The sequence below is a fragment of the Abrus precatorius genome, unplaced genomic scaffold (assembly GCF_003935025.1).
Source record: "Abrus precatorius isolate BTA unplaced genomic scaffold, Abrus_2018 Scaffold7, whole genome shotgun sequence".
Taxonomy (NCBI): domain Eukaryota; kingdom Viridiplantae; phylum Streptophyta; class Magnoliopsida; order Fabales; family Fabaceae; genus Abrus; species Abrus precatorius.
In genome coordinates, this window is record NW_020874417.1 from 23,742,185 (window position 1) to 23,768,266 (window position 26,082).

Below are 26,082 nucleotides of genomic sequence, written 5' to 3' on the forward strand. Positions count from 1 at the left end.
AATCAACTGCCTGGTATTTTTATTATTTATTGATAATATCTTAATTTTATTTTTGAAATTTTAAGTTATTTATAATATTTTCCTCTATCATACACGGGTCACATTAGCAAGCAACTATGAACAAACCTTTGTCACAAACAATACCAAAAATTAAGCTTGAGTACACTTATTATAAATGCAACTAGTTTTTCAAAGACAATTCAGCAATTATGAATACTTTTTTAAACATTCATGCCACCACCCCACAGAGAAACACTGATCAAAGTCGAGATTACAGAGAAATGAACAATCTCAAGTAGCGTACCCAACAGTTTCCAGTTTTCTACTATCCACAGAATTCATCTACTTGACTTCCATATATCTCATATTAATATGAACTTTTACAAGTGGGCAATTCTGCATGTACAAATGCACAGACGTCCATGATTATAGACTACAGATCAGATCGAACATCATCGACCCTCAAGTATACAGATCCCCTACTACTACATTTTATAAAGTGGATTTATGCCTAAACTTTTGTTATTAACAGACTTGAGCAAATTTAAAATGTTAGTAGCTTCCTGCAGATGATTGACTGCCCAGGCATCAAGAGTGTAATCGGTATCCCAAAATGACACAGATTAGCGCCACCATACAGACATATAAAAGTGGGAACCCGACTTGAACTTTTCTTGGACCTTTATCAATAAGATCTGCCTGCAAAAATAATACAACCCAGAATTTAAGAAATGAAATCTACTCAAGTCTTACACAATGATAAAGAGAAACCCCAAAAGAGGAAACAGCGGAAATTGCGAAAGTTCAAGCATGTAAATGGAAAAGAATTCTAAAGCAGCAAAGCAACATCTGTATCGATCCCCAACAAGTAAAATGTAAATTCGCCAATCTAAATTGCAAATTTACAATTATATTAGGGGTAAACCCCTCTCCCCCTGGTTCACATCCTCCAGAACAACTAAATGACCATCCTATGACTAGATAGTACTTCAATATCTAAAATGACAGAATTTATGCTAAGCAAACCATATCACGTATTATGGCAAGAACCAAAGAATAAAGGCCAAAAAACCATCAATAGTAAACTAGACAGTGATTCCCAAGCTTACTAATTTTTCTTGCAAGATTTTTGTCTCTTGAATGCTTAGCCTCCTCTCCTCTGTTAACTTTGATATTGTTACTCCAGACTGCAAAGGAAGAGAAAACATTGTCATCACTTTAGTGAAATCAATTCAGATTAGCATAAAACTCAAGAATCACTGCTACTCTTGCTTCATTTTAATGAGGAAACCCGTATGCTCCATTGCTTCATTGCCAGTGGACAGTGGTATAACAAATGCAATAAAATGAAAAATGTTTTCACATAGAATTGAGTCCAAAGGAACATCAGGAGCTTTCAACTAGTCAAAGTCTAAAAAGGCATAACATAATAATATGTTAATACAGTTACACCACGTTGTGGGCCGCCTTAATCATGCCACACAGTGCACCCATGTACATCCAAAAAGACATAAAAAAAAAAAAGGCAGTCCTTGCTGTCTCTGTAATTTTTCTAATTCCAACTCATATTTTATGATACACAATGTAGCAGATCACAAACCATGTCTATACAATTTCATAGAATGAAGGGAAGGGAGAAAGCAATGTACCTAACAATCAAATATGTTCATTAATAATCACAATCATGCTAAAATCTGGAAATCTGTATAATGTAAACAAGTATGCTAGTAAATATTACAATGAGCTGAAAAGGGTCTAAATATCATTTCAAAACCACTCAAATGAAAACATACGCCCAAAAATATTGCTAAGACAGGGCATTAATAACCAATTCTTGATCCGTTCAAAAGAAAATTTGTTTCAACATGCAACTTGCAAGGAAGCATGTTACATATGCAAGAAGATAAAAATTTTCACAGCAAAAGAATGGTGGCATGCCTGACCTCATTTAATTTTGACTCAAGTCCATCTAGTTTTAACTTCATCTCTTCAATAGCTTTTATTAATTTCAGCTCCTCTACACTCTTTGAAACTCTTAACTCTGCTTCTTTTTCTTGCTTTGGATCCTCAACATCCTTAACTGTTTTCAACTCCATATCTTTTGACACTTTTAACTCTTTTTCTTTTTCTGGCTTCAGTTCTTTTACATTATTTATTGTGCCAAAATCAAGAACTTTTGACACATGCAAATCTGCTGCTTTTTCAGGTTTCAGCTCCTCTGCATTCTTTACATTGTTCAAATCCATATCTCTTGACACTTCTAACTCCAACTTTTTTTGTGGCTTGAGTTCCTCAACATCCTTTATTATGCTCAACTCCTCATTTTTTGACACTTTTAACCCAGTTTTTTCTATTGGCTCCCCTACAACCTTCAAAGTGTCCAACCCCACATCATGTTCTGGCTTCAACTCCGTATCCTCTTCAAGCTTCAACTCTGAATCCTCTTCAAGCTTTAATACCTCATGAACAATGTCTGGATTTTTAAGAACCTGAAATATTCCAGGAACAGAACAAAACATTTGAGAGTATAAATTGAATATGTAAAATTGATAATCCATGCATGCACAAAGGCTACCAACATCAACAAAGATGACAACAACAAAAAAAAGGGCACATATAACATGTTCAAAGAATGCATTCCCAAGGGACTCAAGGAAGCAGGGAAGCTGTGGACAGTCTGCAACTTTATAACAATGTAGTTTTCAAATTATGAAAATAACAATTCAGAAATAATAACTGATGTACCCTTAAATTATGTAACTAAGAAATTCAATTATCATTTTCAGGGATTTGAAATATCTATGAAAGAAAAAGAAGTGAAGGAAAGAAAAGAATTCAAAGCTAAACATTAGTGAAGTTTCCTCTGACCATGGGTTCTGGGGATTGGATTTCATCTTTACTATATATTGGAATTTTTTCATAATCAAGACCATTCTTGAAGTCTCCATTAATAGGTGAGAGATCAGGTGACTCAGGAGGGCTGATCAGTGTCACCTTTAGCTTATTTTCCTCTATGTATTTACTTCCATCTTTGACAAACTGCCATTACAAAAAATACCAAAAATATTTTAAAATGTAAAAATTAATAATAAAACATTCATGAGTATAAGATCACAGTCCAATAAATATCCATACCAAGCTGGAAGTAACATCTTCACTGGCTGTTTCAGCAGGAACCATTGTGCTCTGGATTAAGAACTTATCCTTGCACACCATATCTTCTGGTGCTACCCGTTGGGCTTGCATTGTAACTGCTTGATGCAAAAATAAAAACAACAAAAATCAAACTTAAGGAGAAAAACAGAAGCTGGGATGCTAGAATTAATTCCCATATATGTGGATTCAACTTCACTCATTGTTTATGGAAAACCGATATTCCTTAAATTATTTTTCATGCAAAAACTGCTATCTGCAAGGATAAGTTAAGCTCGAATTACAACAGTTTAAACATGAAAAGGAAAGTTAAGTATTGAAAGAAAACTCTAACGTGTCAAATTCAGGCCATTTGGCATCTATCCACCACAATTATTAAACTTACTCTCTCAAGAGAGCTTAAATAATGAACTTGATCCAGTTGCATCAGGAAATCACAAACACCTCTTTCAGATACCGACCAGAACAAGTAGAATTGAATATTCTCGTCCAGTCACATAAAATTCATTTTAAAAAGACTTCATTAAAACCATAAAACAAGTAGTCAAAGTGTAAATTTTAATAAATAACAACAAACAAACTCACAAAAGACGAAGATATACCTATGAATTCACAAGTAGCATTTGGCATGAGAACCCCAACATTTGGTCGCACTGAATATTTCCTCGGCGACGTCGTCTTGACCTGCATATGTCAAACCAAAACAATCAATCTCTCCAGCATACTATGCCAAACACCATCGAATGGGGATAAAAGAATGGTATTCAAACCTTAAAAGCGACATGGTGGTAGGTGTTATTAGTCAATTGAACCGAGCATGAACTTTGCTTCTTCAACTCAACTACAAAGGCAAAAATCGCGCACTTTATCCAATTGATCAAACAAACGCACAAGTTATAATAGATTCAACAGCATCAGCATGCGTGAGCATAAATAACAACACTCGCATTTGTTAATTTACTCACACATAAATTTGAGTTCCTTGGGTTCAATTTCGAGAAGTGGAGCTTTGCTCATGATTACTCCTTCGGCTGAGATCAACACCTAAAACGACAGCGTTTGACTGAAGCAGTTCGATTCGACGCAGAAGACAGAGAAGAAGAGGAGAACGAGTCAAGTCGTCCCAGCTCAACGAGTCAACTCAACTGAACTGAACTCGTTTACTGGAAAACAGAAAATTTGAAAAAAGGAAAAGAAAAAGGAAATAAAGCATTAAATTATAGATGAAATGAAGTCGTAAAATAGAGCGAGAACTTACCGGCACCGCGAAGCAATAATAGTACAAGTAGGAGTCGTTTTTCCGAACAAGAATAAAAGGGAAAGCGGAACAAACGACAGCGTTTAAACTAGGCAAAGAGAGAGATGCTTAGAATGGAGGCATTGGATGGGAATAAGCGTGTGAATCGTGATCTTCTTCGAATCAGAGCGATCAATGGTGGGATTATTGAATAACTAAAGAAGGGAAAGAAGGAAAACAGAAACGCTTTTTTCTTCAAATATTGTTGTGAATTCTTTTTTATTTTTTATAATTTTCGAAATTGACCCCTTTTTCAAGTGAGGAGCACGTAGCATCGGAAGGGAAAGGGACTTGTATGGAAGACGTTGATGCTACTGACCTTTTACCGACACGAAGCTTTTTTTTTTTTTTTTTTTTCCTTTCCTTTCCATGGCCCGGCGCAGCTCGGCTACAACACCCAATAATAGAAATTTAGGATTTACTCTTTAGAAGTTAATTAAACTATATATTTTTAAAATAATGAAAATATAAAATCAATTATTTAACAAACTGTATAGTTCTTTAATAACAATTAAAGAGTGTGATCTTTAGTTTAAGAATACTAATTAAAACTGTGATAATAAATTTAGTAATTAAATTTATCTTTAAATTTTTAATTGACATAATAATTTTAAATTAAGAAACGTCATTAATACTTTTTTAGGGTCTACTTTCTTGTATGGTTTTTTACTTTGAAATTAAAAAAATTAGATTTTTTTTGTAAAATTAAAAAAATATGAAAATTTTTTAAAATTTATTATTATTTTGAAAATTGTTCTAGGCGAGCTTTTTTTTTTAATTTGTTCTTTTTTTTAATTTACATTAAATATTGTTAAACCCTGTATTTTTTTAATTTTTTTAAAAATATCATTTTTCATATATATTATTTTTAAATATCATATATAAAAAATTAATCTTACTTTTTAATATATTATTTATTATTAGTTAAATTTTATTAAAAATTTAAAAATAATGTAAATTTTAATTTTTTAATCCCTTAATTTTATACTTCTCTTTTGTATTTTTATATTTTTAATAAATTTTAATCAATAATTAAAAATATTTTTAGAAAATTGTATTTCTAACATTTGTGTTTTAAATGTTGTTCTTCAATATATCTCGTTTTGCAAAACTAATTAATATTATCCTTAAATTTTAATGTGCCAATCCTTAAAATGACTAGCACATTAAAATAAATTATTGTGCGAAAAATATGTAACAGAACATTTAAAATTAAATCAAACAAAATTGAACTGTATTTATATTATTTTTAAATTGTATTTTTTATATACAAATTATTTTCTTACTCAATTTTATTATATTATATAAACATATAATGGATTTTTTAAAATTTTATTCTTTGATATAAACTCCTTATTTTTATAAGAGTAATTTATATTGTCCTTAAAAATAATGGCATTACCTTCAAGTTAAAAGAATTACAGTTCAAGAAGTATGTAATAAAGTATGTAAAACTGAACCAAATCAAACTAAATTGAATCACATTTATATTATTTTAAATTATATTTTTCACATAAAAATTATTTTATTTACTCAATTTTATTATAACATTATATAAATATGAAGTGTGTCACTTTTATTTATTTTACATTTTTATTTTTCTCAATTAAATGTTTTTATTTTTTCTCTATCAATAATTTTTTCATTTCAATCATTATTTTTTTCTATTTTTATTTTTAACAAGTTCATTTTAATTTTTGAGCTAATAACTTTCTTAAATTTAAAAATAGTTAAAATTTGTATAATAATAGATTAAAATTTAAAAATAAAATAATTTAACAATAAATAAATAAATAAATGATCTAAACAGAACCAATATTTTGCGACTCAATTTAATTTGATTTATAACATATTATTTTGATGTACAGATAACTTTTTAAATTAAAATTGAATCTCAAGCTCTAAGTTACAAAGGTTATGTGAAATGCTTTTGATTTAAAAGAAAAAAAGAAAAAATATTACAATGTTGATAATTAAAGATAAGTTAATATATATATATATATATATATATGAAAGATATGAATTTAAAATTTATTTTTTAAAAATCATTTAGTGATGATTTTTAACTATTTTACTATACTTAATATTAATTGAGAAAAAATTAATATTAAAAAAATTATCAGCACTCTATCGTGGGTAGTAACGATGGTGTTCATCACTGTAGCTAGCTGTCTGGCTCTTTAGCTTGGCTCAGCCGATTCAGTAATTAAAAATTGAAAACGTGATAAACTGATCGTGCATGGAATGGGACGCACTTTTTCCTTCTTTTCTTTTTAATCTTTGCCACTAAAGGACGCTGCTGAAGTGGTGCCGTTGTCAAAGATCCAAAGATCTTGCTTGCACTTCCAAATATTTATCCCTCCCATAATTTCATTTTATTTATTATTAATTATCCAAATTCAAATCCTCCGTAAACTTAGACAAGTTTTGGTAAAATAACAAAATTTATTATCAAAATTAATATTTTTATATAAATTAGAAATTATTTCTTTTAAAATCTAAATAAAAAATTTCTCAAAAATAAAAAAAACATTAATTATTTTAATTTATAACAAATTTTTATTATTATTATTTTTTATATAAATTTATCCGATCTGAACTCTAATAATCGACTTCTTATTTTACTTTTTGGGGTTGTGGCTGCTGAAAAAAATACCCCTACTGAAAAAGGAGATTTACTAACTGAACGAGTCTATATTTGGGTATTTTACTATCCAATTTATCTTATTTGTCGACTTTCTAACAGTATCAATATACTATGTTTGTTTATGTAGCAGTTTCAATTTTTTAACTATGTATTGATTTTTTTTGTGTGTGCTTTAATGTGATTTTTTTTAACATTTGAAAAACAAATGTTATTGTCAAATTTATTCTCGATGTAAATCCTTTTATTAATTTAGTTCTATAATTGTTAATTGCATGAGACCTTTCATGTTTTTTAATGCCTTAATTTTTCTAAAAAGCTTTATCTTAAAGTAGACCTTTTGATTCCAATTCATTAGCAACGGCCTTCTACTATTCTGCTTTTAAAGTACTGTCTCTATCTCTATTATCTGTCTTTTATTTAAAACTCAATAATTATTTTTATTAATATTTTAATAATTAATATAATTAATTTTTTATATTTTAAAAATATTTTTAATTATAACCAAAAATAAAGTAGATTAATAATATTAAATGTTAAAAAATTATTTCACTCATTAACAATATGTCATTTACCCGCCACATAATATATGTAATTTTATTGAAAGTGATATATTTGATACTCAAATTTAAAATTATAAATTAGATTAGAGGATGATCCATGGATATCACATTATCGATTATCTTAAATATATAAAGTGTAATGAATATCTATTTTAACAAAAAAAAAATTAAATACTTTAAAAAATATTAATTTATAGTTACAAATTTTTAAAAATTCAATAACCCTTTTATGAACTTATTTATGATGTTTTAATGTAATACATATATAAATTTTAAAAAAATAACATTTTAAGAGTTGATTTTTTAAATAATAAATAATAATAATAATTTATTAAAATAATAATATTTAATATATTTTTCTAACTTTAATATTGTAATATATTTTTAATAAAAAATTATTAATTTATATGCTTAAATTTAATTATAAAGTTGATATTAACAAAATTATAAATTTAAAATAAACTCCAGTGAATAAAGACAGCTTTTGGTTTGATGTTTATGAAAAGGCCAAAATAAAATTAGTAAAAGAAAATTCCAATTTGCGGGGTGACGATCTCTTTTGTGTAGCCACCTACACGTGCAATTCCAAAGGATCCCCTTTCAGCTTCCGGCACGAAGAAAACAAAACAACGTGTCCCGTTTTAAGCACAAAAAAAAAAAAAAAAAAAAAAAAAAAAACACAAAACAATGTGTCTCGTTTCAACGTTCATGTCCCTCCAACGTTTGGTTTTTGGAAATAGTATTTTTTAAGTATTATGTTTTTAATAATATTTTAATTTCACGTTTGGTTTAAATATTATATCTTAAAAATATTATTATTTTAAAAGTATTTTTTTAAAATATGAATTTGCTGTGATAAATTTTGTTTACATCAATAAAGTCTCACTTGGAATAGTTTAAGAAAAGCTTATAAAAATAGTTTAGTCCATCTTGTTTTAATAAGTTATTTAATTTAGCTTATAAGAACACACTTTATTATTTTATTTTAATAAATTTTGTGATAAAATATACAAACTATTATTTATTGAATAAATATTTAAATAAATTAAAAATTTAAACATATTTTGGCTACATTCATGCTCATTTAAAAATTAAATTAAAGTTAAAAGAAATTAATATATGTGGTGCTGATGGTTATAAACTTTCAATTTTAATAACTCTTTAGGTTTATAATATTGAGTTAGTAATAAAAGTTTAAAATAAAATAAATATTATAAAGTAAGATTATGTTTACAAATATTGAGACGTATAATTATATTTTATATTACAAAATCTTTTTGACCTGTGTCAAATTCTTAATTTCTTAATCAGGTCATGAAATTTTTTTCTTAAAAAGATTAATTAAAAATATTTTCTAAAAATATTATTCTCTTTGATCCTTTGTATAAGACATTTAACAATACAAATCGATAAAAAAAAAAGAGTAAAATTTTGTTATTTTTTATAAATATTAAAATATGATAATTTTACTTTTATTTAATATCATTAAAAATTTAATATCAAAATTTCTTCATATTAATTTCAATTTAGCTTATCAATAACATTATTATTGAGGACAAATGAAAAAAAATACAATACATACATCATATAAACTATAAGTGTCTTGCAAAAATAACCACTAAAATCTTCTAGAATGTATCCTATAAAATAGATCAAAGAGAGTACTTTTTTGAAAATATTTCTTAAATTATTCATATTAAGTATGTAAAAATTTAATATTTTAACTTCAAATTTCTTTAAAATTTTAACAATTTATTGTTTCCTCAAATTTAATTCCCTCTTTTAATTTTTGAAAACTTAATTGTAATTTTAGCTTTTATAATTTAAATAAAATATAAGTTCAATTCTTTTAAATTATTTTTAAGAAAATAAGTATTATTAAGTTAAAGTAGAATGACGGCCAATATGATGCACATATAGTTCCATCACATTAATTTTTCTTTTAACAAACTTATGAGTTATGAACTGTAATTTGTCTAATATGCAAATGTAGATTGTTATTAAGTAAAAGCGTGTCAAAAGAGAAAAAGCAAAATAATGATTATCAACGGAATGGTCAATGAAGGCATAATACTGATCATCGAAGAGCTTTTACCAATTTTATTTTACTTTTACCTTTCGATGTCGTGCAACTACATTAATTTGCCAACAATAGTTTCAAGTTTGTCCTTTTTTTTCACCTTTACATTATTTTACACAATTTTCACCTTCACAAATAGTTTGCTTTTACAAGATATCATATTGAATAGTTTTAGTTATAGGATATTTTATAATTTTTATATAAGAGACAGTTTTGTTTGAGTGATATAAGACTTCGTTATTTTTTTTTATTTTCCTCAGTACTTTTGACGATTGGGTACACAAAAAAGAGAAATCTATATTACAATGAAATCTTACAGTTAAGGGATAGAACCACGAAAAATAAGTTAGAAGAAAAATTTGTTTTTTCTCGTACTTTTACGCTTTATTTAAAAGTTAAGAGGAAAAAAATATTTAAATGACTTAAGAGAAAAGAAAAAGAATGATTAATTTTTGTTTGTTTGAATGTTTAATATTAAAAAGGAAAGATAATAGAAGATTTAATATGTAAATAATATTATTAATTTTTTATATATTTTTTAATTTTTTTATATCTAAATAAAGCGTTAATTTCCAAATCCATTTTCAATTCTGCTTCAACCAATGGTAACCCTTTCTGACAGTAATGTAAGTTTGTGTAAGAATGCAAATCCAGTAGAAATAATTAAACTCTTCATAAAATAATAAATCATAACTAAAATTTGTATATAAAAAGTGTCAATTTCATAATTTTTTTCGATTTTAAAATAGAATTAATATTTAAAACAAATTAATACCTCTATCCTTTCTATGGATTTTTTAAAAAAAATATTAATTTCAGCTCTCAAAGTTAATTTGAAGGAACTAGAAATAATAAATTTTTATTAAAAATTATAATATCAAAATAAACAAACCTAATAAATAATTTTTTGTAATAAAAATTATATTTTTAATAAATCTTAATTAAAAATTAATGTTAACAAAATCATTTAAAAAAATATATAAATTTATCTAGTACTAACTTAAGTAAGTCCAGTGAAAATAAGTTAATTTATTGTAAAATAATAAATTATAGTATAGTTTATAATTATAAGAAGGGAGAGGAGTGTAGAGTATATTTTACGATCAAGATTAAGTTGCTCAGAACCTATCTGCTTTGCAATTAAAAAACTGATTCTCATATTTTTTTAATAAAAAAAATATATACAACAACGTTAATAAAGGTTTATTTTATTTAATACTTTTTAATAAAAAAACATTTCAATAAAAAATATATAGTTTAAATTGGCTCACGCATTGACAGAGGGAGGGTTAACATCAGGATACAATAAGTGCACCTGTTTTGGACATTAATTTCAGAATAACAAAAATGAAGGAAACCGGGAGATTAGCTGAGAAATCTGAACCTGAAAGAGACTTGAGATGACAAAACATGAATGGACTATGATGAAAACAACATTTGACCTTCCTTTATTTTTTTTAAAGCTACCACCACACTTTCTCCAAACCTACCGTGGGGCAAATGAAAACGTACATGCAAACCTCAAATTCAAAACATGACAAGGGAACTCGCTACAACTGTGCCAAAACTTTATCCCCCCTCCTATTAAATGATCATAAAGAACAAACACCAATTCTTCAACTAAGCAACCCAAACCAATGTCAATTCTTTCAACTTCATCATCACAATTTTACATGTGAAATTCACACCAAAAAGTTATACTTCTACATGCATTTTTATCATTTTAGGGGCATTTGAAATAATTTAATGAATATAGAAAAATAATCTCTTTTTAATTTATTTAAATTGTCAATATAAATTAAGATTTATAATGTTTTTTCAAATCCATTCTTTACATACTAATTAAGGTAGTTTCAAAATTTTAACCCAACTCCTGTAGGGTCAGTTGGGCTCCGTGCCTTACTTTCTCGTTTGTACTTTATTTGGCCCAATGCATATTAGCAGTTATATGTATAATTCACAGTCAAAAGTTAAAGCTGTTGCATTGCAAAACTTATATTTTTTGCCATCATTTTAGGGCCTTTCTTTTCACACCATCATGCTCTATTTATTTCCAAAATTTAATTTCGAGAACACTATTTCAAAATTTTTAATTCTAAAATTAAATTTTTAGAAATGAAAAAAACTTAATGCAATACAAATTAAAAAAATATGCTTATCACAGTACTATAAATTTAAAAAAACATTATATACTTTTTGTTTTAGATTGACAGCCTAATTTTTTTAATATTTTAAAAATTGAAAAATATTTACATATTTTCTAATTAAATCATTAGTTTTATTATTTGTTAATTATTTTAAGTGTGAAATAGCATAAAATGTCTAAAAGGTAAGTAGAAATTACCTTTAAAAAAATCCCTACACGAAATAACGCACCTCCTGGTCCTGTGAATTGGGCTCCACAGTGGAGCATGGGATGGCCCAAATGAGAGAGAAGGAGTATTTCAGCTCGGAAGTGAGAGTCAAGAATCAAAGACGAAACTGTGTATTTGTTGTTTCCTTAAAGCAAACACTATTCACGCTCTTCGCATTCTCCGCCACCTTCTCAATTCTCTGATTCTCTTTTCATCTTTGCGCCAATCTTCATGACGACGAATACGCTCACCGGAGCATCACTCTCTCTACGCTCTCTCTCTCCTCACTTCAATCGCAGATTGGTATCATTTCCATTTTCCTCGCGCTATGGACCTTCTCTGTATAACTGCTTTTCTGCGCTTTCCTTTACTCTTCTTTTTATTCGCTTTTTCAAATCCTCCGATTCTCTTTTTATTTGTTTCCTTTTCATTATTATTCTTACTTGCTATTTTTCTATTCCACTTATGCGGAGTTTCTTTTTCTGAAATTGTGTTTTGTGGTTTAGAACGTGATCATATTTCGTTGATTGTGATTTGATACTGCTTTTCTCTAATTTGTCAAATATTGTTTGCATGTAATGCAACGATACTACGTGTGTATCGATTTGCGTAGAACACTATAATATAACATGTTTCGTGGCAAAATCTGGTTGATTTCGTAATTGATGTTTTGTGTTGTTTTACAATTTGTAAAAATGTATCTCCTGAGATTTTCATCTATTGAACGATACAGAACAGACTAAGAAAGTGGCTTAGTGCTTGTATTTTTGCTTTATATTTAATGAACGATGAATTTGGAAACTGTATTATGTGATTAACTTAACTCTGCTTGCAAAACTATTTTATGGCTGCCAATCCAATTTTATTATTGAAGCTGAAAATTATGGACAAAAATATGTGAAATACTTTGCGTATTGTTTTCCTGCATTGCACATCAGAACAACACAAATGATCCTCTCCAATAGTTCACAATATTTCTAGTGTGAAAACTGGCATTAGTGTTTAGTTCTTATTTTGTTCTTTGATGAAGTTTTTTGGAATGGATATGTTGAACAGGCATTTAATTCAATTGCTTTTCCAAGGTCTAGCTCAATTTCAAGCATTGGGAGAAGGAATGTTTCTTTTAGCTTGCAGCCACGCTCAGTTCGTCTTAGAATTTCCTGCGCTGTATGTAACTATTAGTGACACGCTTCAGCCTTCTTTTAGAAATTTTACTTCTGCGTGCTAGACTGCTTGAAACTATCGTTAATAGAAATTTGTATGGACTACACCTCGTGAAGTCTTACAGTGAGAAGTTGGGACAATGATAGATTAAGAGATTTTGTGATGAGAAAGATGAAAAGGTATATTCGCAGAAAAATATAAAGATGAAGTAGCATACATATTTTAGAATTTAGCTCTTTTAAAGTGAGATGTATTTTAGAGGATAAAGTATAGTTATAGCTGTTGACTAATATATCAATGATTGAGATTTTAACAACTACATAATTTGTTATAGTGTGTATTCATTACAATTTAAACTGTTAAGTATCTAACTAATGATTATAAATGCTATTTATTCTTTAAAGTGCACTCCTCCATTTTAGAAGAATCAAATCCCATATTTTATAACCTCAGAATCTTGTATCACACATCTTATTTTCTTATACATGTATTTGGGGAGGGGTTGTATATCTGATGTTTTCATGCTTTTGTTGGATTCATTGAGTAGGCTAAACCTGGGACTGTAGAAAAGGTGTGCAAAATAGTAAGGAAGCAGCTGGCTATACCAGATGACTCCACTGTTACTGGCGAGTCAAAATTTGCAGCTCTTGGAGCTGATTCACTTGACACGGTAATTAACATATTGCCAGACAGTGCAATTGCTTCTGTTCAATGCTCCTTGGATTTATTTACCAAAATCTGAGTATAAATTAATGGCGAAGACACTTGATTTGATTGTTGTGAATTACTTTTACATGCTATGCCCTCTAGGTTGAGATTGTGATGGGGCTTGAGGAGGAATTTGGTATCAGTGTAGAAGAAGATAGCGCACAGAGCATCACAACAGTTCAGGAAGCGGCAGATCTTATTGAGGAGATCATCAGTAAACAGAGTCCTTAGAGTAAACATGTACCAGATGAAAAACATCTCTAGTAGACATGCTTAGTTAAACATATTAGTTGTGTCTTGACTCTTGAGTGTTTGAATTGCATATTCTGCTGTTGCCTTGTTTCATAGGTCTGAAAAGAAAAACAAATTAGCGGGGGGAATTATACGAAGGTCGTGGTTTTTTGCATTCGCAAGGGCTTGTAAAATTATGGCAATGATACTTACTGCTGTTGAGCAGAGAGGATGCAATCGCTTAAACTTGCTCCATAATCGGTGTACACTGGTCATTGTCATAATTCTAGTGGTCTTTGTTATAATTATTATCATTTACTTGCAATCCGACCAAAAATAATAAAAGATTTTAAAAAAAGTTTTTAAAATATTGCCTCACAAAAATTGATTTTTAATTATTAAAAATTTCTTAATTCAATTATTTGAACCTAAAAAATGTGAAATTAAGTAAGAATCAGAATTTAATTATAAAATTAATTATAAATAAAAGTAAATAATATAATACATATTTTGACTGGACTTATAGGAGAGAAACTTAGGGTATATAGATTTTTTTATTTAATTTTTTTGTTTAACTTTAAATTTGATTTTTTTGTGATCATTAATCATTCATACAAATACTATTAATACTCAATGATTATGCAATACTATTATTCTTTTTTCTAAATTAATGTCCTTAATAATCATGTAAGACATCAATTAAAGAAAGTATAAAATACTTATGAACTTATTAATTTAATAACGATTGAAAAAAAATATTAATTTGGTTTACATTATTCTTTGACTCTTTTTATTCTATAGATCTATTAATTAATCGAGATATGATTGTCTGATGATATAATTAATTAGAATTATAATTATGTGCAATTAAATAAAAGCTAATTATGAATGGAAACTAAATATATATTCAAACTTTAAAATCTTATAAATTCAATGAACAATAATTTTTATAACCTTAACTATGAACTTAGTTACTTATATTAAAGAAAAAAATTAAAACAATCGTAAACAAAGTCATAAAAAAAGCAAACTAGAAAGAGATGATTTTCTGGTTTTCAAGAAGAGTATGTCAATGATTCTGTGTAAGAGAAACAAGATGAAATGTGTATCGAGGAGAAAGATGTAGAATAAAATGTCTGAAGTCTTTCTTTAATAGGGTTTAGGGTAAAAGTTCTTCATTTATTGGGTTTGCCGCAAATGAACACGATCGTGCAAGGCTGTAAGCATAACTGTGTATGGACTCAAAGCACTAACGTGCTTGATGATAGGATCTGGGTTTACTGACTGCTACAAAACTTTATTTTACAATTAATTTAGGCTCAAAACATGTCTTAAACCTAGTTTTGATTTTTTTTATATAAACTGTACAATTAATATATAAATAAGTGTAAAAACTTAAATAAAATAAAAGTTAAACATCAATATATAAAATATAAAAGAGGGTCTAATTATAAATTTATTAGAAGTTCAGTCGAGTATCAATTTTAATTAAATTTGAGGCTCTCTAATTTTTCTAGGAATTTTGTATCGTATTGTGTGGTAACCAAGGGAGCATGAGAAAAATACAAACGGATAAAATATTTAGTGAAACTAAAGACGTAATTAGCTTGTTTATGCTCCCTTTTCTTCCAATGAATTTTGTGCACATGATGTACGAATTCAAATTAGGAAAGAGATCCCTCCCTTATCGAGCAGCGAATGCGATGATGTATATTTGCTTCATAATTATGAGCATTGCTCATTGCTGCAATTCCGGACCCCTTTGTAATTAAGATATTAGCATGCACTCCCTATTACTGTCAGGTAGAATTAATTCATTCGAAAAAATAAATAAAGAATATGAGAAGAAAGTGAAGAGAAAGAAAATTGTGACGTCTTATTATAACGACATTTATATCCTTCATTGAAAATGTAATTTAACTAAATGAAGCTTTTATTTTTTTTTAAATGTTAATATTTTATATAAGACTTTGGGGTAATTTTATTTTTATATTTGTAAAACATTAGTTTCCCATAAGATATTTTAGTTTTAAAAAATTGCGTAAGTGAGGAGAACAAGTGTCATGCAAGAAGGGTAAAAAAAGGAAAAAAAAAATTCTATCTCTTGAACACAAGGGTAAAAGATGCAACATGAAATGTAATGTAAGCTATAACATATCTGCATAAATCAATGCAAGAAATTGATTCATTGCATTAACAGAATTTTTCAATATAATCATGCATATGTTATTAAGCTATGTTTATAAACAAAACTTGTAGCTAATTCACATAAACTTTTTAAAAATCATCTAAAAAGAGGATTAACTTTTAAAAACAAATTATCAACATTTTTATTACATTTTTACCTTTCATTTTATTAAAAAAGACAATTTATCTCCCTTCACACAATTAAAACTCTAATATATTAATCATACTACCATTTTGTTCTCTTTATTTTCAGAACAGTCCTTTATTTTTCATTTTTTAATATTAATAATTATTAGTACGTTTTGTTAGATAAAAATAATTTTAATTTTATAACTAATTTATCAAATAATTTAATTTTATAATTTTATAAGCTACTTATGCAGTTATAAACTTTAAAAAATCTACAATTTTCAACTAGCTTCATTGTTATAAAGCTTTAAGCTTACAATCCTCAGCTTGTATTACCATAAATAGCCTTAACTTGTGGCCAATAACATTTTCTTTATAAAAATTTATATATTATGCGATTTACTAATATAGTTCTTTATTTACATATTTCGTTAACGAGTACCGTGCAATTAGTGCATTGAGGCCTTATTAATCTAATCTAGCAGTTGATATCACATCAGTTCCAATCTGCTTCGAAGAAACCAGCATCTTTCATTTCAGAATAGTACACATTCTCCAAGTGCAAATCATCCTCCTGTAATCAACACAATAACAACAATCATTCAGATCAATGATAGAAGGAAACAAGACCAAGCTTAGAATAGTAAAAGCTGAACCCTAAATGCAGGATGTTATGACCTGAAAAAAGTCTGCCAGAAATGTTATATACAGCAGGGGAAGATAAAAGGCATGGTAACATACAACTGTGAAATGGTATAACCTGTTGACAAAAGTAAACACAGCTTTAGAGAAAAATGCCAAAGTAAAAAGCTCAAAAGAATAACTTTTCTGCTAAGCTATAGAAGCATCTAACCAGAAACCAAAGGCAGCACCATTTCCAGTAATACCACAAGCAAACAATGCAATTGCATTCAAGATGAACATAATAGTAACATACTTGTAGTATGCAGGCCTCGCTGCAAAAAAAGGACGAGAAATTCTGCTATCATAAAACTAATTAAACACACAATATAACAATGCAAGCAATTAACTTACCGGGCAACCTTTCTCTCCACCTAGAATGATACATAAACAAAATGAAGCCATAAACAAGGGTGAGTAAAAGCTTGTGGACAACCCACAAGTTCCACTTCACGTGAGGAGTAGGGTAACCGCTGTTGACGAAAATTGGAATCCCAAATGCAAACAGATACATAGCCTAACAAGGTAAAAAGTGCGAGAATTCAAACATAACAACCACAAGGAGAAGAAGAATGCTTGTAGAAGAAGAAAACCAAAGAAATACCTTCAACAAGATATCAAAACCAACAATGATCCCTGATATACCAAAAGTTCTAGTCAACGCTTCTAAGCCACTAGTACTATTCCCTTGAAGCAAAAAGGCCAGCAAGCTCACTTCTAGAAACAACATTCCAGAAGTAGTAAAAAGGGACAACAGGTTCCACGCAAAGTCCTTCCCAGGAGAACACTCCCATGCCTGCATCAACCCAAAAATTGACCATTCACCAATGCCAGTAAAAAGTCACAAAAAATGATAGCATTATACAACAAAATATGGTAGACTTAAATTTGATCCCAAATATTCATTTTTTTGCTTGATTAAAGAGAGAGTATACCCTCAAATTAGTCTTGAGATTGCAAGCACCGTGCATTTTAGTTATTTGGATTTAAAAATCCATTGTTAGTCCTCACTTTATAAAATAGCATTCACTTGATTACTTATAGCATAAGATGACAGTAAAAATAACGTCAATAAAAGAGACTAAAGTGAATGATTTCGATAAACTTAGAGACTAGTAAAGATTTTTAAACTCTCATACACATACAATCTCACGGTTTTTTTTTTTTTTTAGCTTGATTAAAGAAATTGTGGTACCTGGGAAAAGCACCAAATAAGATTGAGGATGCTGACAAGCCAGAGGCATGCGTAATAGGAGATGATGATGTGAGAGCGGCCATGAGAGAGTTTGAGGAAGCTCTGTTTGGCTTGGAGTGCTAAGAACAAGACGAAGAGAAAGGAAGCGATGATCAAAACCGCGTTGTGGAAAAAGCCATGGCACTCAAACACCCAATCTTGGAATCCCCCTGATAACACTGATTTTGACCCTTGATTTCCTATTGTCAGCACCGATTGCTCCAACATTTCTGTGTGACTGATAACTTGTTTCTGAAGAAAAATAAAATCCCTAATCCTAATATTAAAATTGAAATGGAATGGAATTCGGAGAATTGGAATAAGATGCTTTGCGTGGCCACCTTCCCCTAATTGTTTATCCACGTCCACGGCCACTGTTCCTCTGTAATAGAAATACTTTAATTAGCTGTAGATTTACATATGTTTTTAGTTTTAGACGTTTGAGTTTTTCTTATAATTTTTTATTATTTATGAATTAGTAGTTTTATTCCTTTTTACTAAAATGATTTATAAGAAATTAATATGTTACAACATTTTAATTAGTCATATTATTTAATATTTATTAAGATTAACAGCATTGACATTTTAAAAATTTTATACTAATGCATTTTTTAAATATATATATATATATATATATATTATTTTACATTTTTAAACTCAATTTTAAATAATGAAGTTAATAAAATTTATTTAAAAAAATAAAGAACGAAAACAAATAATTATTTGTGTCACAAATATCACAGACAAAAATATATTTAAAAACAAAAGATACATTAAAAAACTAAATATGGTTAGTTTAAATGGTACATGTTTGATTTTCTTTAAATAAAGTTTTAAAAGAATTTTAATAAATATAGTAAAATAATTTTTCAGTTTAGATATTTTTGTTGTTATTTTTTTTATTGAATTAAAGTTTATACTTGTAATTATAAGCTGATATTAAAGGCAAACTCAATTATTAAAAATAAAGTTTCAATTAGAAAATAATGTTAACAAAACTTAAAATATTGTTTCTTTATTTTGTCTTTATTAATATTATTGATATTGTCTGTTATGCATTCATAAAAATATGATAAAAAAATTAATATTTATAATATTAAAACATAAAAAATTTAATTTTTATTTTAAATATTAATTATTTTTTAGTAGATAGTTTGTCACACTTAAAACATGATTATTCTCTTCATTTTAATGATAAAATTTTGAAAATATTTTTTTATTACAAGAATTACATTCTTTCTTGACTACATGATATTCAAATAAAATGATCTCATAATTTTAGAACATAATTAGATTATTTGAAGAATAAATTACAAAAAGAACTAAGTGAGTCCAATTTGAAAATTGCAACACTCATTTATTCATACACAAACAATAATTCAACAAAAATGTAATAATATACAAGTTTTCATATTTCAGGAGATGTTTGGTGCACTAATAGTGACATCCTCAAGTTGGAAGCTTTGAAGGTATACAAAAATTTATTTTGTGTTTCTCTTAATTGTGAGTATGTTTGACTTTCATTATCTTTCTCTTTTAAAATTTAAGAGGAAGGTTAGTTCTTTTAAATCTTATCTTGAAGGAAAAAATGCGAAGTACAATATTTGGTATGGATACTTACAAGACCTGAATCAAATGGATTCTAATAATTTATTAATAAATCTTACTGGGAAGTAGTTAAGGATGATCTCTGAAGATTGATAGTGAATGTTTTTCAATTTAGTTTTGTAGACCCTCATTTGATGCATTGACAATGTACCTTTCGTACATATTTTTTATAGAAGATTTGAAGATAATATGTTATTAGTTTCTGTTAGTATAAATATGCAAGCTAACAGACTTAATTTAGGAGTGAATCAAGTTAACAAATCCCTATTGATTCTCCTTTAATCAAGCGCTAGACTTTTGCCTATAAAATGGGTCAACAACAGATTTACAAATCTGAATAATTAAAAATAATTTGAAAACTAATTATTATTATTGATATCCTCCTGCAAGTTGTATAATCTAGAAGAGAGATGCAACTTGGACAGTAAGGACTCGAACCAGGAGCAAAGCATGGACTTTGTGAGAATATCAGCAAGTTGATCATATGTAGACACAAAAGACACTCGAAATTTGCCATGTTGAACATTTTCTCAGACAAAGTGGTAGGCTAAGGCAATATGTTTCATTCGAGAGTGGAAGACAGGATTAGCACTTAGATTTGTGGCACCGAGATTGTCACAATATATAACCTGATTGGCTGTTGGCGTGTGACCAAGTTCTGTGAACAAGGAAAGGACCCAAGAAATAGCTGAGACAGCCAAGATCTTTCAACGAAAAACGAGCAGCAAGTGTGGCAATGAGTTTGGACAACTCTGCAGAAGAACTCCCTATGACGATGATATCATCAACATATACTAATAAGTACAATGTAATGCCCGATTTTTGCTATATGAATAGAGATGCATCTGCAGTTGAGTTGACGAAGCCAAGGGAGAGCAGGAATACTCGAAGCTCCATGTACCAGGCGCGAGGTGCCTGTTTTAGCCCATAAGTGCCTTTTTGAGGCGACAGACATGATCAGAAAAGTTTTTGTTGACAAAACCAGGTGGCTGTATCATGAAGACCTCCTCCTTGAGCGTCCCCTGAAGGAACGCATTGTTGAAATCAAGTTGATGTATGGACCAGCCTTGGCGAATTGCAAGTGTTAGGACAATATGAATGGTCACCGATTTAACGACTGGGCTGAATGTTTCTGTATAGTCCCAACCAGGGCATTGGTAAAACCCCTTTAGCGACTAACCGGGCCTTGTAACGATCAATCGATCCATCTGAATTCCGTTTGATTTGAAATACCCATTTATAGCTAACCAAATTTTGAGCAGAGGACCAACTAACAAGATCCTAAGTGTTGTTGCGGTGTAAGGCATCAAATCCGGTATGCATGGCAGAGCGCCAATCAGGGTCACGAAGAGCTTAGGTGATGGTGCTGGGTTTGATGGAAAAGGACAATCGGGCATGAAGGTTAAGCTTTTTGAGGGGCTTGACAATGTTGTTTTTAGACCGGGTGATGATCCCGCCGCCATTGGGGTTGGGAACAAGATGAGATGGTGGGACAGAAAGTTGTAGGGATGGTTGTGGGGTTGGAGGGGAAGATTGAGTGGTGTTGGTGGTGGGTTCGTTTGAGGGTGAGGATTGGGGCGAATCCAGTGAGTGAGGGATGGATGGAGAGGAAGGGGTAGCGGAGAAATCTTCTGATGGGTTTAGAGTTGGAATTTCCGCGGGTTGGTTTATAGGCTGTAAAATGGAGATCTGAAGTGGGCTTGTTTGTTGCTCTGCACCTAGATTGGATTGAGCTACGAGGGGGCTAAACAGAAACTCAGATTCGACGAACTTCACATGGCGAGAGGTGTAAATCCTGTTTGTTTTGGGATCGAGACACAAGTATGCATGTTGATCAGCTGAGTAACCTATAAAAACACACATAGCAGACTTTGGCGCAAGTTTATGGTTAGCATATGGTTTAATCCAGAGAAAACACAAACATCCAAAATATTTTAACTTATGATAATCTGGGCTAATGTGGAACAGTTTGGAATAGGGTGATTTGTACCTAAGAATTGGAGTCGGGGAGGCAATTTATGAGGTAGGCTGCGGTGGTCATGGCGTGAGGCCAATAGGTGAGGGGCAATCCTAAGTAATGGAGAAGAGAGACCGGTTTCGACGATGTGACGATTTCGGCGTTCTGATATTCCATTGTGTTCAGGTGTATGAGGTGGGGTGGTGTGATGACTTATACCATGATTGCTTAAAAAGGGACGAAGACCAATATATTCGCCACCATTATCTGTGTATAAGATTTTTATTGTGTCGTGGTAGAAATTTTCAATGAACGATTTAAATTTGGGAAATATAGTTTGCACATCAGATTTGCGTTTCATTGGATAGAGCCAGATATAGCGAGTAAAATGATCAACAAACATGCAATAGTAACGAAAACCATCAATTGATAAAATAGGTGAAGTCCATACATCTGAAAAAGTTATTTCCAATGGATAAGAAGATTTAAGAGTGGATTCATGAAAAGGAAGTTTGTGACTTTTGCTAATTTGGCATAAGTTGCAATCTGATTGCTGGAATTTATTTGAGCCCAAAGAAAAATGTTGTTGAATAAATTTGAAGATAGAAGATGAAGGATGCCTAAGTCTATGGTGCCATGATGCAAAGGAATGCATGCGGACTGTGTGGACGGAAGGTGAGGAGGCGGGCTAGAGATAAAGTCCATCCGCACATGAGCCTTTATGGGTTGTTTGGCCCATTTGTAAATCCTTCACATAGAAAGAGTGTGGCAGGAAAACAATAGCAGAGTTAGTTTATTGGGCAAGTTTAGAGACAGAAATGATTTTTTGTTTCATGGAAGGAACACACAAAACATTAGACAGAGATAAATCATTAAGTGAAAGTGTTCCAGAGTGAGAGATGTTTAAACCTGAATCATTACCCATAAATAGGGAGTCAAGACCAGTGTAAGGATGATGGAGTGCCAGAGTTTCAAGATCATTGGATACGTGATGTGTGACTCCACTGTCAACCAAAAAATCAGTCTGAGATGAGCCAGTAGTTGCAGCATTGATCTGAGGTTGTCCAGTGTAAGGCGGAGAGTCCCAAGGGGGCAGCGGGACACCGGGATGTTGCTGCCTGAAGGTGTGGCACTGAGATAGAACATTTCCTTTGACGTTGCACCACTGACATCAGCCTAGAAATGGTTTGTGATTGCCAATGCGTTGATGTGACTGTGCAGAGAATTGCCCAAATCGATACTTGTTGTTTAAGTTGGGCCAAGCCTAAGCATTCAAGGTTGTAAGAAGAGCAGAAGTCTGTCTTTGAGGAGCAACAATGGACAGTTCCTGGATGAGAAGCTTCTCGAGAAGGTCATCAAAGGAAATGAAGGTGTCCCTTGCAGTCATGCCGTCAATGACTGCTTTGTAGCCGTCGTCTAGGCCGCGCAAGACATGATTAGTCATGTCTTCAACAGAGACAGAAGATCCAAATGATGCAAGGAGATCTGTTGTTTGCTTCAGAGAATGCATATAGGTTGTGATGGATTAGGTACCTTTGGAAGCCGTACGGAGACGCTCCTTTAGTTGCTTGAGATGACTGCGGGATGCTTTGACATAGGTGCTCTTGAGGAGGGTCCAAAGATCATGCGAGGTCTTTGTCTGAGACACCAAGGAGGCCACCTCGTTGGAGAGAGTGGTGAGAAAGACACTATAGATGAGGCGGTCCTGTCGACACCATGTCTGATAAGCAAGATTTGAGGTCGTCGTTGGAGGCGTTGTAATGGTGGAGATGGATTCCAGTGGCGTGGGAAAAGATCCATCTGGATATTTGAAAAGATCATAGCCATCAAGGAAAGCTTCAACTTAGAGTTTCCAATTAAGATAAGTGGTGGGAATAAGCTTGGTGACATTGATAAGAGTGATACAAGCAAAGGGTTTGGATGGCTCATGAGGGTTGGGAGGTGCTATCGCTGGCCATTGGAGACAGAGGTGGTAACTAGGGTGAGGAACGACTGCCTTAGAGAGAGGGGGCTGGATCGTTTCTGACTGATACCATATAGAAGATTCAAAGATAATATGTTATTAGGTTTTGTTAGTATAAATATGCAAGCTAACATACTTTATTTAGGAGTGAATCAAGCTAACAAATTTCTATTGATTCTCCTTTAATCAATCGCTAGACTTTTGCCTAGAAAATGGGTCAACAACATATTTACAAATTTGAATAATTAAAATAATTTGAAAACTAATTATTATTATTGATACTTTTTGTGTTAATTCATGTTAAATAAATTGATTAAATACTTGAGATTGATGTCTTAATGTTATATTCTATATTTTACAAGATAGGCTGAAGTGTTAGATAAAAGAAAAGGAATAACGCAAAAATTTCAAATAATTCAGGAAAATAGGAAAATCAAGTCATAGAATGACCATACTATTATGCAAGAGCTATTGAAGTAGTGATATGCCCACACCCCATAATAAGTAAGGCAAGAATAACTTTCGCACATTAAGTAAATTAGAGGATGGGGGTTATTCTCTTTTAAAGAATGCACTAAATTAGATATATGTTCTATTTAGATATACAAATTATATTGTTAAGATATTATCTCTTTATTTCTCAATTTTGGGATTTTTAATCACTTTATCTTGTTCATAATTTTTATAATTAAATAATTCGATTAAGTCTATTTAAGGAGATTTAGGAATAACAGGGGATGATGCTTTGGAGGGATGATGAAATCAGTCTTAAGTTTGCAAATTGTAATCTCCCTTCCTTTTGTTTTCACCCTAGGTTTCTTATAGAAACCTAAGATAACTAAACTCGTTTTCTAGTTTAAGGATAATTAGGGTTTGATTTTTTAAGAATCATGCAACTTGTTTGAATTATTTCTTTCTTTGTTTTATATATATATATATATATATATATATATATTTGTATGCCTTCAGAACATATTCATCTATTTCTATTTTGTTGATTGATGTAAAGAGGCCTATTGCAACGTTAATAAAGTATAATATTGCTAATTGAGACTTTAGATCCGTAATTGTTTAAATGTTTCAATAACTAGTAGTAAAATAACAAGGCTCAATATAAAGTATTTGGTCTATTGTTATGTGAGCATATAATCTAGTTTGAATGAACTTGTTGGCTAGAATTGGATTTATTTGAATCTTAATGTTATCAATAGATTAAATCTGTAGAGCACTTCGAGAGTTGTTTATTGATAAAGGAAATAATCAAAAAGCTTATTTTGGTTATCAAGAAAGTAAGTGGAGATTGACTGTTAGAGCTTGTTAGTAACTATAACCAATTTATTAAAGGATAAAGGAATGATGTTTGGATGTCGATGATGAGTTCAAAGACTTAATACTAACATTATTTCTTGGCTAGCATTTATCCATTAAATCTCTTAATCTTTTATTTGCTTATTTCTCTATTTCAATTCAATTCCTACAAAACCTATTTTTCACTTTTGCTAAGAAGTAAACTTTACCAATCCTTGTGGATTCAACCCTAGTTATTTATATTTACAAATCTCTTAAAAAGTAGGATCAAATTTGTAGGATTTGACACCTATCATGCATATTTTCATTAACCTTATTTCTAAAGTTGATCATTCACTTTATTTTAAGGACTTTCGACCTATAAGTCTTTATAATGTGGCTTATTCACTATAGTCCTTGTTAATTGTCTTTGACATTTCCTAGATAATTGATATGTCTCCTTCAGAGTAGTTTCATCCAAGGTAGAGGAACAATAGAGAATACTTTGGTTACCTAAGAAATCTTATACATGCATAGAATTAAAGCCAAAAAGAAATAGTGAGCTTGAAAATTGATAATGAGAAAATTTACTACAATATTAGTTGGGATATTTTCTAACAAACTCTTATTGATTTTGATGTACCATGTCGCATTGCGTCTCTTTGTAATGCTCCAAATTTTTGTAATAATATGTGTTCATTAATATAAATACATGAGTTGTTATTTGGACGTGCATATATGAGCGTATGTGGTATTTGGATGCACCATTTTGATTTATATGATGATGTAGATGTATGTATGTAAATATATGTATATGCGTGTGAATCTATATGGGTGAATAT

At 30.0% G+C, this 26,082-nt stretch overlaps 3 protein-coding genes across 4 annotated transcripts; 1 reads left to right on the top strand and 2 right to left on the bottom strand.

Moving 5' to 3' along the window:
* Positions 1 to 239: 239 nt before the first annotated feature.
* On the bottom strand, positions 240 to 4,599 carry LOC113872404 (vesicle-associated protein 2-2). Its single transcript, XM_027509936.1, has 9 exons — positions 4,412 to 4,599; positions 4,119 to 4,316; positions 3,924 to 3,994; positions 3,756 to 3,837; positions 3,136 to 3,251; positions 2,869 to 3,039; positions 1,944 to 2,489; positions 1,110 to 1,187; positions 240 to 699 (listed from the first exon to the last, which is right to left on the bottom strand). Exons 2-9 carry the CDS (start codon positions 4,168 to 4,170, stop codon positions 589 to 591), a joined length of 1,227 nt encoding a protein of 408 aa, XP_027365737.1. The 5' UTR covers positions 4,171 to 4,316; positions 4,412 to 4,599; the 3' UTR covers positions 240 to 588.
* Positions 4,600 to 12,224: 7,625 nt separating this feature from the next.
* LOC113872851 (acyl carrier protein 1, chloroplastic-like) lies at positions 12,225 to 14,412 on the top strand. Of its 2 annotated transcripts, none has more exons than XM_027510702.1 (4): positions 12,225 to 12,394; positions 13,148 to 13,258; positions 13,803 to 13,925; positions 14,066 to 14,412. In XM_027510702.1, exons 1-4 carry the CDS (start codon positions 12,323 to 12,325, stop codon positions 14,192 to 14,194), a joined length of 435 nt encoding a protein of 144 aa, XP_027366503.1. In that variant the 5' UTR covers positions 12,225 to 12,322; the 3' UTR covers positions 14,195 to 14,412. The 2 variants fall into 2 exon arrangements, with proteins under 2 accessions (XP_027366503.1, XP_027366504.1); XM_027510703.1 differs by having other exon boundaries at positions 12,225 to 12,383; positions 13,146 to 13,258.
* Positions 14,413 to 16,866: 2,454 nt separating this feature from the next.
* On the bottom strand, positions 16,867 to 18,756 carry LOC113872829 (transmembrane protein adipocyte-associated 1 homolog). The gene is made up of 6 exons (XM_027510666.1): positions 18,387 to 18,756; positions 17,796 to 17,987; positions 17,546 to 17,708; positions 17,364 to 17,466; positions 17,189 to 17,270; positions 16,867 to 17,084 (listed from the first exon to the last, which is right to left on the bottom strand). Exons 1-6 carry the CDS (start codon positions 18,651 to 18,653, stop codon positions 17,007 to 17,009), a joined length of 885 nt encoding a protein of 294 aa, XP_027366467.1. The 5' UTR covers positions 18,654 to 18,756; the 3' UTR covers positions 16,867 to 17,006.
* Between the last annotated feature and the right edge of the window lie 7,326 nt (positions 18,757 to 26,082).